This window comes from Tiliqua scincoides, chromosome 8 (assembly GCF_035046505.1).
Source record: "Tiliqua scincoides isolate rTilSci1 chromosome 8, rTilSci1.hap2, whole genome shotgun sequence".
NCBI classification, from domain to species: Eukaryota; Metazoa; Chordata; class Lepidosauria; order Squamata; family Scincidae; genus Tiliqua; species Tiliqua scincoides.
The window spans coordinates 3,056,728-3,072,212 of NC_089828.1; the positions used below are offsets into that span (position 1 = coordinate 3,056,728).

Sequence of the window (15,485 nt, forward strand, 5' to 3'; positions counted from 1 at the left end):
TGCACAGTCCACCTATTGGAAGTACCACCAGAAGTAACTGATGATGATATCATTGCCAGTTACTTCTAGACTGAGAGGCCAGACATGATACAACAAACAGAGGTAAGAGGCTCACAGTAGATGGGAGGGCTTTTTTGAGAGTGCATAGTGCACACGCTGGAGATCAGCCTGCCAAGCCAAGCCTCCTACCATTGTTTGTCACGTTGCGTTGCTGGTCTCACTGCCAGGCAGTGGGGGCCTGGGGATTCCATAAGTACCACCAGACACTACCCAAAGTACCACTGGTTAAGAAATTCTGCTGTAGACCACAGCTGAAGCAGTTTTCTTTAAATTTCCATTCAGGTTCAAACGCCAAGAACTTGCAGATGGTACCAATTAGGCCTGACCAATCCAGGACCCTGGAAGGCCCGACCTTCCAGGGCCAGTCACAGGAGGTGATGTTATGCAACTAACATTATGCATCTAACATTGCCAGTAAGGGTGGTTTGGCAGTGGAACAGATTGCCGAGAGAGGTGGTAGACTCTCCCTCACTAGCAATATTCAAGCAGTGGCTCGACAAGTACCTGTTGGAGATGCTCTAAGAGGATTTCCTGCCTACGGCAGGGGGTTGGACTAGATGACATATTAGACCCCTTCCAACTCTATGATCTCTATTTCCTCTAAAGCTGGAAGGGTCTGTGTCCTGCTCTGGGCACAACTGCAAGTCATCTAGCAACAAAAGGGGCCTGAAGATGGGGTAAACTCAGCCAAGGGAAGCCAGGCCACCAAGGATTCAGAAGTTTCTGCAGGTACCAAATGCTAGAACCGCAGACAGCTCCGGGAGTAGTGGTAAAACAGACTGGGTCAGGCACAGCATTTAAGGCAGGCTCAGGTGTTGTTCCAGTAGAGGCGTGAGGCTGACCAAGGGTTTGTATAGCTCCTAAAAAATTCACAGTGGTTAGCTCTGTCCCTTCCCCTGGTGAGCCTTAAAGAGCCCCTGCCTGATACCTACAAGCACAGGGGAAATGCAACTCTCTTGCTGGTTCCACTGAGGAGTCCTCTGAATCCGAGAAGAGACACAGGGATGTTTTCTCTGCCCATGGAGGGGTTATTGAGCCCAAATTCCTGCACAGGGGTTTTCAGAGAAGGGATATCCCATATTGATGCTTAAGGGATTCCTAAGACTGCCTCCTCCTACTGATCTACCTTAGCCCTATATCTGAGGGCTCTGTTCCTGGAGTCATGATGCTCTTAGGTCTGAATATGTGCAGCAGCTCAACAGAGCAAGGTCCAGCCTTGGAATATCAGACTCCGAATACAAGCCTAGACAGCTTTTTTCCCTGTTTTAAGGATATATGTTAGGAGAAGCAAAGGCCAGGAGCCCCTCAGAGACTCTTTGCTGCAGAGACCAAATCCCCCAAAGTGACTCAGAGGTCCTGACAAATCTGGATGTCAGACAGCCCTCGAGTGCGTATAGAGAAATCCAATCCAAATGTTGGTTGTCGGGTTCCAAAGCTTCCCACTCATGTACCGTTCCTGTTTTCTTTCGCAGCTTCTCACAGCCACACCCAGACAATCTTTTCCAGAATAAATATACTACCAAGCAACACATTTGTATACTTATATAACTATATCTCATGCTCACACACACACACACTGCTTACAGAATTACTGAAGGATCTCCTGTGTGAAAAACAGATTCAGTACCTTATAAAATGTTGTCCTTAGACAAAATCCTTTCTGCAGCTATCCGCTACTAAAAAAGGGGACGGAATGACAACATTGACATCACTGTGACAACAACCCATGGGAACTGCTTGATTCAGCAGTATTGCTACCTTTTCTATGTCCCAGGGCAGTGACTTGTGGCATCTCTCTCTCTCTCTCTCTCTCTCTCTCTCTCACACACACACACACACACACACACACACACACACACACACACACACACACACCCCAAGTGCACAGATGTGGGACTGGTGGTACCATCACCACCAATTACTTCCAGGTTGCAAGCCACTGATGAAGCCACTTGATTCCTAGTTGGCCCACTTGGTCTGAGGTGGTCTGCCCTCCCCCCGCCAGCTATGCCACCGGCTTGATTCATTACCGAGTGGGAATAAAATGAATGAAGTGCAAAGGGATGGGCTATATACACAAAGGTGGTCCAAGTTTTAATCCCCAGCATCTCCAGGCAGGTCAAGCGAAAATGCCTGCTCAAACCCCTGGACAGCTGCTACTGCCAGTCAGTGTTGACAACACTGAATTAGGTGGCCCAGTGGTCTGACTCAGTAGCAGGCAGTTCTTTATGCTTGCAGGATTGCCTCTTGGAATAATACAAGGCAGACAACCTGCATCAGAAGGCTTTAGGGTCAAAAACTCACTGTCCAGTACAGTATGCTCCACACCCTGATCCCAATGGAGGCAAATAGAATTGGCTACTTTTAGGTTCTTTCTGAACTTGTTAAATATGCTGGATCTTAGTCTAGCAGTGGAGGGTCAAACAGTTTTGGCCCTTGTGTACTTTTTTTTGTTTAGTTTTTCTGCCAATGCTAATTAAAAAAAAAAGACCTGCAACACCACACCCCAATAAAGCAATATACGGCCCTTAAATGATGCCTCAGTAAATGAAACCAACCAACCCAGAGTTGTTATCCACTTTTGGGAGGTTTGGTTTCATAGCAAGATGCAGCATTTTGGGGCTACAAGGTTGTCTGTAAGAGAGCAGCACTTCCGTCAGGGCGGGGGGAAAAAGATTTTCATTGCAATATCCACTTGCTGGGGAAGGGGCAAACCGTGCTGCATATATCACTGTCAGAAACCTCCTTTCATGTGGCTCCAATATGTACTTCTAATCCAAAGCAACTGTTTTCAACACTAAATCCTCCCCCATTTGGCTTACTGATAGGGGGAAGACCGCACTATGGATTGCTTCTTTTCAAGTTGCGATTCCACATTCGCTAGTTTGGGGGCAACTGGCCCCCAAAAGTCTTCCAAGAATGAGGCCCTTTTTCATGGAGCAAGCACAATCTTTTGTGAAAATGGAGGAGGGAGCATTTTCAGCTCAGCCATCAACAAAATACGCACAAAATACATGGAGCATCTCTAGAAGCTCCTATTTGGATTGTTTGTAAAGCACCATATATACAGCGGGCTCCATCCTGTCTATTATTGGGAGCCACAGTAACTCTCAGGGGCCATGTCCAACTTATAGCACCTGAAAAGGCAGACAAAGGCCCAAAACACCTCAGTTTTGCAAAGTCCATCTGGTCACCTGGAGTGATTTTAACTCACGACAAGTGACCACAGTATCAGGTATCAGCAAGACTGTTTCATGGTGCTGTCCCTGCTACTTCTAATTGACTCCAAGCACTTTGGCATGTCAGATCACACACCCCTACCTAGAACAGTTCTCTAAACATGAACAGAACACTTAACTCTGCTTCCTAGCGGTGGGAAACACTAAGACCAGATACTTTGCAGACCAGAAGGGGAAAAAAAAAATCTCACCGCAGCTAATTTAGAACAAGCAGGGTACCAGAAATAGCAGCCACAGTCACATAGCAAGAAGCGCACACACCTGTACTTCCTGCTCAGCAACACCACCAAACAAACATCAAAGAAGAAGCCCAGTTGGGCGGTCACATGGATGAACAGCCACCCTCAGCATCACAAGACACCATCTTGCATAGATGGAAGAGGAGAGCTTGGCAAGTTAACTGAGCTTCACACATGGGGAAAGCATTTTACTGAACAGATACTGGAGTCAAATACAGCAATACCATGCACTTTCATTTGGTTAGGGACCAGAATATGCATAAAAGCTTATTTTTTAAAAAGATGACTGTCAGAGCATAGCATTATTCAGCTTGCACATTAATTTTGGTCAGCAAAACCATAAATAACTGTGTCACCCATGTGAATGTGTGTGAAACATAAATGAAAGAAAAACATAAGAATGTCGACAGACGTGGTGAAAGGTTGGATGAAACTGGGCAAAAGAGGAAAGCGATGCAAGTCAAGATATTGCTGCAGCTTCACACTGTTTTTTTTAAAAGGAAAAGTGATAACAAAATGTTATGTAAAACAAAATGAGATTGTAGCAAGGATTACAGTTCATAACAGGGATAACTACAGAGATGGTGTCTGGGAACTAAAGTGATCCCTAGAGTTAGCTTCCTATGGGGTACTGTAGCCCCCTAATTCTCATGCACTTTCCCTCCTCTTGGAGCAATGAGCAAGAAAAGAAACTGAAAGATGACCACCCACCTTATCTTAACTTCTCCATCATCAAAACAGTATTATATTATATTCTTTTCCATCCCATTGGGGTCTAAATGGCCCTAATACCTTGAGCATGGAGTGCTTCTTCTGCCCCCCCATCCTTTTAGTTCAATTGCCAATTTGATACACACTCATAATGAAGGCATGTTGCCCCCCCCTTTTTTAAATACTGTACCCATTTGTGGTTAGCAACAAGGCAAAAAGTGTTGGAGGGTTAAAAACACTTCAGCAGATTTTAAGAGGTCTTGATAAAGTGTAGTTTTTTTTTGTTTTTTTTTACTCCTCCTCTCTATTATTATTTATTTTGTTTCCATCAAACTTAGCAACAGGAAACTGTGGTCACCCGTCCTGCGGCAAACTTTCCATTCGATTTGGCACTCCCAATCCCATACCAGAAAAGCCAGATTAAAAAGGAGAGGAGAGAACGACTGGCCCACACTCCATTTCCCCCTACAGGGACATAAAGCTAAAACAGCAGCTCCATCTTTGATCATAATCCCACGTCACTTATTCTGCAAGGGCCGTTTCCCCCTTTTCAGCGGCAAACAAAAAGCGATTTATTTCAACACCAACTTATTAAATCTCAGTTCCTCTTCTAAGAGGCAGGATGCTTGAAAGAAAGGACATGACATAAAATCCGGGGTGTGATTCTTTTCCAGAGCTCTGAGTGACAGTCTTGATGTGTAAAGCAAACACCCAAGGATTAGTCATAGAAATTATCTATAATAAGGGTGAGCCGAGAAAGTCAGAAGCACCGCTTAAGTTTTATGGAACGGAAGAGTACCTTTCAATGAAAGAAAACATGTCTCAGGATGGAAAGGCTGGTGAACTAGTCCTTGGCCAGCTTGGCGTTTGGAGGAAGCTAGAACTGTGGACTCGTGAAGCTCAAAATTCTGCTTGCCACAGTGGCCAACCAAAATGACCCTGGGAACTCCACTAACAAATGCCTCCTCCAGTTGCTCCTCTCCACCACACTGTCCCATTTTAATTTCTCTTTTAAAACGCATCTCTCTCACTTTTCCTGGCAAAAAGAGAACTTTCCTGGCATTCAACATATAATTAAAACATAATGAAAATCAGAGAGAGAGAGAGAGAGAGCCTCCCGCCCCCCAATGGAAAACAGCAGGAAATTAACAACTCTTGTGCAAGGAAATCCCAAATACCAACAGCCAAACAGAATCACTTACCAAAGACACAACGACAAAACCACATTTGAGCCATCTGCCCAAAACAATAAGGCACAGGAGACTTATGCGTGGGCTGCCGAGGAGCGAGGGTTTTTCCCTGCCACTACAGCAGAACCAGGCTGGGTGATCCAATAAAATGGACCAGTTCGGGGTGAACAAAATGAGGCACTTTCTGCCATACAGTGTGTGATTGGTTTGTGGCAAGAGATGGTGATGGCCATTAGCTTGTGTGGGATTACAAAGGGATTGGACCAAGTTCAGAGAGGATGACAACAGGGACATGTCTATCAGCGGCTACTAGTCATTATGGCCATGAGCTACTTCCAGGCTCAGCATGGCCTGAATACCAGTTGCCGGGGAACAATGATGGGAGAGTGGCAAGCCTTCGTCTCCAGCCTGTGAGCTTCCCAGAGGAAGATACTGGCCACTGTTGGAAACAGGATGCTGGGCCACCTCGAGTCAGATCCAGCAGGGCTTTTCTTAAGCAAAGTTGGTACCATTATCAAAAAGTCATGAGTTTGTTTAGCCACTCTGCCTAATAGACCCCCTCACCTCCTCTATTAATTTGTCTATTTCCCTTTTATAGTGATCTAAAACCAGAAGAGTGAGAACAGACAAAAGAAAATATTTCTTTACCCAGCATGTAATTAATCTGTGGAACTCTTTGCCACAGGATGTGAGACAGTGCCTTTAAAAGATGGACAGATTTCTGCCACTCCCTCTCGGACTCAGTCTTCCCCATCTGCAATACGGGGACAACATAATCACATTTTTTTTAGAAGGTTGTAGATTAACAAGGCTGTAGAGGATGTGCCTTGAACACTTCCAAAACGTTCTATAAAGTCAACTATAAAGTTAACTAAAGTCGACCCAATGTGCGGCGGCAGTGAAGAAGGCCAATTCTATACTTGGGATCATTAGGAAGGGTATTGAGAACAAAACGGCTAGTATTATAATGCCGTTGTACAAATCTATGGTAAGGCCACACCTGGAGTATTGTGTCCAGTTCTGGTCGCCGCATCTCAAAAAAGACATAGTGGAAATGGAAAAGGTGCAAAAGAGAGCAACTAAGATGATTACGGGGCTGGGGCACCTTCCTTATGAGGAAAGGCTACGGCGTTTGGGCCTCTTCAGCCTAGAAAAGAGACGCCTGAGGGGGGACATGATTGAGACATACAAAATTATGCAGGGGATGGACAGAGTGGATAGGGAGATGCTCTTTACACTCTCACATAACACCAGAACCAGGGGACATCCACTAAAATTGAGTGTTGGGCGGGTTAGGACAGACAAAAGAAAATATTTCTTTACTCAGCGTGTGGTCCGTCTGTGGAACTCCTTGCCACAGGTTGTGGTGATGGCGTCTAGCCTTGATGCCTTTAAAAGGGGATTGGACAAGTTTCTGGAGGAAAAATCCATTATGGGGTACAAGGTATGATGTGTATGCGCAACCTCCTGATTTTAGAAATGGGTTATGTCAGAATGCCAGATGCAGGGGAGGGCACCCGGATGAGGTCTCTTGTTATCTGGTGTGCTCCCTGGGGCATTTGGTGGGCCGCTGTGAGATACAGGAAGCTGGACTAGATGGGCCTATGGCCTGATCCAGTGGGGCTGTTCTTATGTTCTTAACTACAATTCCCAGGAAGCCTTGCAGGTCTCTTGTTATCTGGAGTGCTCCCTGGGCATTTGGTGGGCTGCTGTGAGATACAGGAAGCTGGACTAGATGGGCCTATGGCCTGATCCAGTGGGGCTGTTCTTATGTTCTTATTCCTTGCTAAGTAACACTACTTGAAATCAAGATGAACACTGTCAAAACTACTGAAAGGAAGGATGAAATATTCATTCCATCAGGCCACCTGAGCAAGATGAAATTGCCACCCAAACAGCTTCTCACAGGCTTTTCCTCCACGCACCACCCTGAAATTTGTTGCACCTTCATCATAGTTTCTCCTATCTCACTAGCCTCTTAATCACAAAGCAAGGAGCAGAAACACAGCTGCTCCCATACCCGGGAGCATCTAGCACACACCAACAAACTGATGAACCTTTGCTCAGAACCTCCTCTCGTCCCCACCCAGCAGTACTTCGTACAACAACTAATTAAACTTGTGGAATGCACTGCCACAAGAAGCAGTGACCACCACTGGCTTGAAAGCTTAAAAAAAAACAAAAACAAAAATGTTTACATAATTTCACAGGTATTGCTGGGAAAGCCACATAGAGCTTCCATAGACAAAAGGCAGCAGACCTCGGATAAAACAGCAGACAGCCATCAGCATCACAACCTCCTTGCAAATATCCAGAACCATCTAGCTCAGTGACTTTCGAGCAGTGTGCTGGGGCATACTGGTGTGCCATGAATGGTCCACAAGTGTGCCATGGGAGTTTGGGGGAGGGTAATTTATTAGTGGGGTCATTGATGATGTGAGCCCTTCACCATGGTGTCAATGGTCCAAAAACCAAAGGTGCATCTTGACAATTTTAGTGCCTTGTCATTGTGCCGTGAGATGAGAAGGGTTGAAAATGGGCTAAATCAAGAATGGAAGATGGACTGAGCTAACTAGGCCTTTGGCCTGATCCATCTGGGCAACATCATGGGAGCTCAGGAGAATGTACATGGAACAGACACACAGGATGACACTGGGGGAGGGGAAGTATTACAACATTTCATGTCACTGAAACAAGTTTCCCAGCTGGTGTATTTCTATTAGCTTTCAGTCTCTATATCAAAATGTGAAGTGCGGTTCAAGCATTGCCAGTCTGCAAATCATACATGGGTGGTGGGAAAGCATGCACTCTGCTCATGCCAGCCACTTGGCACACAACACAGCTTCTGTGCCAGCATACACAGCCCTCCAATTCCTGCAGCATTTTCCTTCAAGAGACCTATTGGATCAGCCCAAAGATCCAGGCAGTTTTCCACAGTGGCGAACCAGGGGCACCTTGGGAAGCCCATAAAGAAAGAGGGCATCAAGGCAAGAGCCAGCAACTGTTATTCAAGGGCACGTGCTGCTTCTGAACATATCTAGCAACCAGTGATAAGGCCTCTCCTCCCCCGTGCATTTTTGTTCGGCGAGCCTGAATTCTGGTACTATGAGAAAGGGAGAAAATCTTGTACATCTGTGGCCCAAAGGAGGTAAAGTCACACCCCCTGCTGCCTGGAGGGCTTCCTGGTACACTTGGGGGGGGGGGGCTGCTTACATCAGGCCTGCCTTGGAAACCAGCAGGAAACCAAAAACAGCCAGTTGCAAATATCGCCATCTAACTAACTCCATGTAACGAGATCTCATGCTTCGTTCTGGGGTAGAATTTCTCCACGAGAACCAAAGTTGTCACAAGTTGCCTGCCTAGATCTTGAACAAATGGCACTGCCTTATAGAGGTCTGCTGGGTCAAGCTTGTTTACTCTGATTGGGCCCTTCCTGGAGATGCCCGGGACTGAACCTGGAACCCTCACACACAGAACAGGTGCTCTACCATTGAACGACAGCCTCTCCAGAACAGCCAGCATTTGCTTGGATGAAAGCATGTTGATGTGAAGGAGCCCAGTGACAGCAGCTGGCTGAGACAAAATGGGGACAGACACAGCTGGCAAGACACAGAAACACAACCACTCAACTTATCCACATTTCAGTAAAAGACTCCTAGCGTGACTTCAGAAATACCCAATATGCTCTGAACACAAGTGGGAAAAGCCTCCTCCATCAAGTGGTGCTAAAAAAAAGTGTCACCCTGAATCAAGAGATACAAACAAAGCTTCATGCAGAGACTAGCACCTCTCACATACACAACCACCATTTCAACGGTCCCAGAGAATGGACTGAAAGGCAGGCAATGCTACGGTCTTGCTGCAGATCTAGGTGTGGTCGGTGTCTCGATAAGAGACCGCCCGGAAGCTCTAAAGCTCCTGAACCATGTTGCAAAAGAAAGTCAGGATATAAAATGATGGTGCCGACAATCATCGATGGGGCATGTCAAAGTCAATCATCGATGGGGCATGTCATGGTTGTTGGAGCACAGGTGGCATCAAAGATACTTCCAAGTCAACTGCTACTTCTATTTCAGGAGGTTTCTATCCAAGGAGTATGCCTCTGGTGTGCTGACCTTTAGCAGGGAAACACAGTTCCTTCTCAAACTGACCACAGGACGACAAAGGGCCAGCAGCACACCTTGCTCCCATGAGAGCCCCGACTTTAAGCCAATCTACAAGGCTTGAGCTGATCCCATGGACAACATGGGGACTCCTTGGTTCAGAGGTGAGGAAGGGAGGACAATCTGAGCACCCAGGCTGTCAGGTGCCAGGCCTTAGCATACACAAAGAAAGAAAGGGAGGAACAGATGCCAAGGACACACATCTCTTTTCCAAACCAGGACAATGGAAAATGCTGGAAGAGTCACCCTTTGACTCCCGTCAAGCTCTCAGTCCTCTGGACCACATTGGCTCCTCCGTCGAGCATATGTGCATGAATCACTCTGAACCAAGCCGACGTGCAACACCAGCACCATCCTTGTGGGGGGGGGGGGACAGCCTCAATCACAAGCTGACAGGAGACAACATATGGTACTGAATCAACCAGCCCCAATGCACAGTCCTCATATCATGGGATAGGATGATCTCCCAGCAACACACGAGCAACTTCAAAACACTACAAAAGGTTTCCGGTGGAGAGCCACAGAAAAGGGGAGAATGAGAACTGAAGACTGTCTTCCTCATTGCAGAGAAAAAGGAAATAAAAACAGTCTCAACAGGTCACATGGATTACTTTCACAACGGAAGGCCCAAAATGAAGAAGAGGGGATATGCGTGAAGCAAAACTTACAATTTCTTCGGCAGCAGAATCCTCAGCCAGACCTTTCAAACAATCCACCTCCTCTTCAGTCTTCATCTCTCCGGAATCTGCAAGGACAGAAGGAAAAGCGTCATGTGGCTTTTGACAAAATGCCCCCCACCACTACCCAAACAGGTCTCCTTTTCGGTAATTCGGCAGGCTCTCCCCTCCTACCTCCCCCCAACTCCCTTTCCACCATACAGCTGGCTTTAATGCACACAGTACAGTTGGTTCAGCTCCTGTCCTGTCTAATAGAGAGAGAGACACCAGGGGGAAGACAGGAAGCTCAGAAAGAGCGCAGGTTTGAGGTCATGCTTACATTTTACCCTTGTCAAATCAGCCCTTGGAAGCTTCATGCTGAAGGGGGCTTACCATTCAAATCTCCCTTTTTGCATGCAATTCCAGTGTCAATTGGTTTTCTACATGCACACCAGCTAAAAAAGATGAAGTCTGTGCAGGATGGTATAGCGGTTACAGCATCAGGCTAGACAGGGAGATTCAGGCTTCAATTTTGAACACTGGTTAACCGGGCAAAGAGGCACCTTTCAAAATGGGGTCCTCTTATATACAGCAGGGAGAGAGCAACGGTCCCTCTTTACCCCAGCATGGAGTCTTTTCCAGCAGCGGTTACTTTCTGCATCTCTTTTTTACACTGTGAGCCCTTTGGGGATGTGGAACCAATTATTGATTTATTTTGCTATGTAAAGGGCTTTGTGTGCTATTTTCTGGCAAAAAAAACAGTATCTTCATAATAATTTGCTCTCTGCAATGAGAGCTTACCAGGTGACCGCAGGTCAGTCAGTATATCTCAGCCTAGTTCAGCTGCCTAGGGTCCTAAAACCCTTCCTGGATCAATGCTGACCTCTGCAGACCAGCAGTAAACAATGGGAGATGAGCAGCCCAGCCAAGGTGCATGCTGGCAGGTGGGGGGATGGATGTATAGCAAGCCTGGCCAGCATGCTCCTGCATGGTTTAGGACAGAGGTTCTCGAACTTATCCGGCTCGCGCCTCCCCTGATCCTTGTAGCCATTGGCCACAGTTCCCCATTACAACACCTCACCTCAGTTACCCCCAAAATGGGGATGAAGGTGTTATAATTATGCACTAGAGACAAAAAAAAAAAACAGCTGCCAGCACTCTGAGGCTGCAATCCTAACCACACTGACCTGACAGTAAGCCCTATTGAACAAAATAGGACTTACTTCTGAGTAGACTTGGTTAGGATTGTGCCCTGAGTTTGTTAGCAGCACACCTGGAGGATTTTGGAAAGGGAGGGGGGAAGAAGTGATGAATTTGCTGGGGGAGGGGGAGACTTTGTTTTATGCGTATCTGCTAATTGCAAACTGAGACCCAGAGACTGTTTGGCTGGAATCCTAACCCCACTTTCCTGGGAGTAAGTCCCATTGAACACAGTAGGACTTACTTCTGAGTAGACCTAGCTAGGATTGTGCCTTTTGTCTTACGATAGCAAGGCCAACAAAGTACCCCCCCCCCCCAAAAAAAAGGAGGCAGGAGGAAAAAGGGAATGGCTGAAAAGAAATGGGTATTTTTTAAAATCAATTTTTGGAGACAAAGCTATCAAGAGTGGCTTTTTTCTCCTTTTTGGGAGGTAGGAAAAAGAAAGGTGAGGATCCTGGGTTAAGCTGACACGGACCCCACGCCTATGTAGGTCTACACAGAAGTAAGCCCCATTTGAGTCAATGGGGCTTACTCCCAGGAAAGTGTGGAAAGGATTGCAGCCACACACAGCAAGATTACAACTCACCCCAAAGCAGATACGGGCTGTTCACACACATACATTCAGCATGCAGATGCCACCCCTGTTCCCCCCAGGCAAGACGGAGGGATGCAGGCTGGGGCACTTGGACACCCCCCACTAAGAGCAGGCTGGCTCCCTCCTTCGCTGAGCTTACTCTTCCCTCCCAGTTTGAAGCCTGTGAGGAGCGCATCCTGTGCTGATGAGATGCAGCACCTCCGCACTCTTCTCCTCTCCTCCAGCCTTGACCAATCCCAGGGTGAGGGGCACACTGGGAAATGTAGTCCCTGGGGCGAGGTTGCACATGGAGAGAGCTCCATGATGAGATGCGGCATCTCTGCCGATGCCCAGCCAGCCTTCTCTCCCACCTCCCCCCACCACGTTTCGCACGCCTTCCCAGCCACACGCTGCCCCACCCACCTCGTTCACAGCTGCAGAAAAGCAGCAAGTCAGCAGGCAGCACGTGCAGCAGAGCAGCCTCTCTCCCCGAGATGCCTGGCGGCGCCCCTGGAAGCTAGCCACGCCTCACCAGGGAGGCGGGACGCACAGATTGAATACCTCAGGTTTAGGGTACTGCCTGTTCTGTTCTAACACAGTTCATGGCCAATTCCAACAACTCACAAGATCAGGACACTTGCAAGGAATCAAGCCTGTATAAACATTCTGAAGCACGACGATGGCTTCAATTTCTTCATCAAGGCAATGGGTTTGCAGCTTCTGCCAGGCCTCCAGGACTGGGTCAAGTAGCTCCACCACCGCCACCACCATGTGTCAGGGCCAGTCTCTTACTGAACACTGAACTTGGGACAAGAGTGAGAACTTTGGCCCAATCAAGCAAAGCAAGACCTGGCACAGGATCAACACCAGGGACTATTGTCAGTTTCAAAATACACAGTGCAAGCAAGGAGGAATCTGAAAGCATCTTCCACGCTTCAGGGCCTAAAATACAGACATGCTGTACTATTTAAATGGCTTTGGAGGACTACAAGGGAGAAGCATTTTTCCAGTTTCTGGGGGGGGGGGGGAAGAGGGGGAAGAAAACACTTCTGATTACACAGCACAAAATTTTGACAACTTAGCAACAACAGCAACCATTGGAAAAAAATTATATTTGGGGGGGGGGGGGGTTGGTCGCAAAGCCTTGCATGGCAAGAGGCCTGCCAAGAGAGGATTTTGTGTTTGCTTTTGTGGAGTAGCGGTTACTTCTCTGCAGACACAAAGAGGGGGAGGGAACCCAGAGCATGTCTTGGCAAGCAAGAGCAAGCTGAGCTGAAGCCCAGGACAAACAAACGCAGGCGTGCTTGGAGAAAGGGGCTGACCACACAGCAGAAAAAGTGCCAGGATCTTACAGAAGGTCCTGCAGTACAGCCTTGGGGGGCGGGTTGCAAGGAGGGAAATTTTGCTGAACCTCACTTCTGCAAGGGGTCTAAGCCATGTATGCCAAATGATATGATAGAGCTAGAAAAAAAGGTAAGGAAGAAGACAGCCTAAATCATCAAGGCTATGAAAGGGTATTTCCTGTGCAGTGGCCCAGCATGGAAGTCAGACACTTGGCCCATCTGGCCCGGTCATGCTTCCAGGGATTGAACCTGCATGTGCCCTACCACTGAGCTGCAGCCCCATCCCAGCTTTCTATCCGGTTCTCGACAACTCTCCAAGAACAGCAGCACAATGGTGCAGGAGTCACAGCTCAGAGCGTCCCTCTCCTGATCCCGGCATCCAGAAGTTTATAGCAGGTGCGCTGCAGGAGGCACCTCTAATTATAAGGCATCGACTTGCAGCCTGCTGTTTGCACCTTTCGGCTTACGCCTTGCTGCACTCAACAACCCGCGACTCCGGCAGCAGAGCTGTTGTGACACGCAAAATCCTCCTTTGTTTGGCTTCCAATTAAACCGGCTGCGTGCGGAGAAGAAATCTACACTTCCAGGGCCCTGGAACGTTTCTGATCTCTGACAATCCAGAGTACAATTGCATGCCCCCCTCCTCGCTCCCTTGCCAACCCTCCCTAGGCCAGCCATTCTTCCTGAAATGGAAAGTCACCCTTACTACAGTACTTCTTTCCGGCCAACAGCTGCTGGTCTGTTTCACAGGTTAACCCCTCCCTCTTTCTACTCTCATTGACACCATTCTGAAGTTCCCCCACCCCCCAAAAAAAGTCTCCAGATACAGCAAAAAAAGGAAAGAAAAATATACTTAAGAGTCAGCTGCTGAGGCCCAAGGCACCACAGAGTCCCCAAGTATTGCCTTACAGCCACTCCCAGGCTACTGAAATATCAAACGACCATAGAGCACAAAAATAAAATGGAGCTGGTTAAACGCTGATTCATATCGAGCCACGACAGCTAGATTTTCCAGCTGTCCCTCAGATCAGCTCTGACCAAAAGACAACACTCGTGCACATGACTCTGAGGACGCCACAGCCAGCAGCTATGGGAATCTTTGCCGCTGTTTGCTCTTTGGAAGTTACCATGATTTCATGCAAAAGAGGGAAGGGGTTAAAAGAGAGAGAGAGAAAGGGATAATTGGAGCAAAGAAAAAGAAAGAGCTCCCCTTTAATCTGCGCTGCTCCAAGTCCTATTAAGCTTGCTGGTACTAATTTGTTGCAGATCCAACTTTGCTGGGGGGAAGAAGGGGAGGGACGCCCCACCTGCGAGTCCTTAGGGCAAACAGCCTAGTGGCAAAGGGGGGGAAGGAGGAGGGAAGGAAAGATCAGCTGTTTACAGTTTAACAGCTGTCTGAACAGGTGGGGCCACAAAAGCCTGCGTTAAAACCATCATTAAGCATCGCTAAAGGTGCTGCCTCCAGGATTTAGGCTCAGATAGGAAGAAGGCGTTTGGTGGTGGTTTCTTTTCTTTTCTTACCTTAAGGAAAATAAATAAATAAATAACGAGCTCCACAAACTCCTGTTGCAGAAGAGGCTAAATGGTTTAGCAAGGCGTCCAACCGGTTCATCCTGATGCCATCAAGCTCTCTCCCTGTCAACGCTATTCGTCAGCCAAAATCCTGTCACCCGCCCCTTGTTTTGTCAAGTCGGAAGCCTAGGCTCAAAATCCCAGCTACCTGGGTTCAGCGCACCGGGAAGGGTGACTGTTGCACTTGGTCTGGGCTTCGGAATACCTTTTTGGGGAGGGGGCAAAGAAACAGGCTTTCCTTCTCTCCCTCTATATATGTGTGACCTAAAAGCACTAGCTTGAAAATAGCCTGGTCTGGAAAGCTGTTTTTAGAACCTCAAAAGCTGATAGCCCTGCTGAGTTCTCCAGTTCCAAACTAAAAGAAAGGGGCACAACTGAACCTTTTGCATCCACACAGACACCTGCCGCCAAAGGAAAAGCAAATGTAAAAGCACCCTTGGATCTTACCAGACAACCACAGTCCCTCGCAATAAGTGCACTGTTGACGCCTCCTGTTATCGTTTGCTTACAAGGCAGCCCTTGACAAAAGGAGCTTGCA

General features: G+C 47.5%; 1 protein-coding gene across 4 annotated transcripts in view; it reads right to left on the bottom strand.

Moving 5' to 3' along the window:
* The window catches only part of AKAP13 (A-kinase anchoring protein 13), a 219,914-nt gene that overhangs the window by 104,600 nt on the left and 99,829 nt on the right, over positions 1 to 15,485 (bottom strand). For all 4 annotated transcript variants that reach the window (XM_066636597.1, XM_066636598.1, XM_066636595.1 and 1 more), the window contains exon 9: positions 10,271 to 10,347. In XM_066636597.1, coding sequence (XP_066492694.1) covers positions 10,271 to 10,347 — 77 coding nt within the window. The remainder of the gene's footprint in view (positions 1 to 10,270; positions 10,348 to 15,485) is intronic.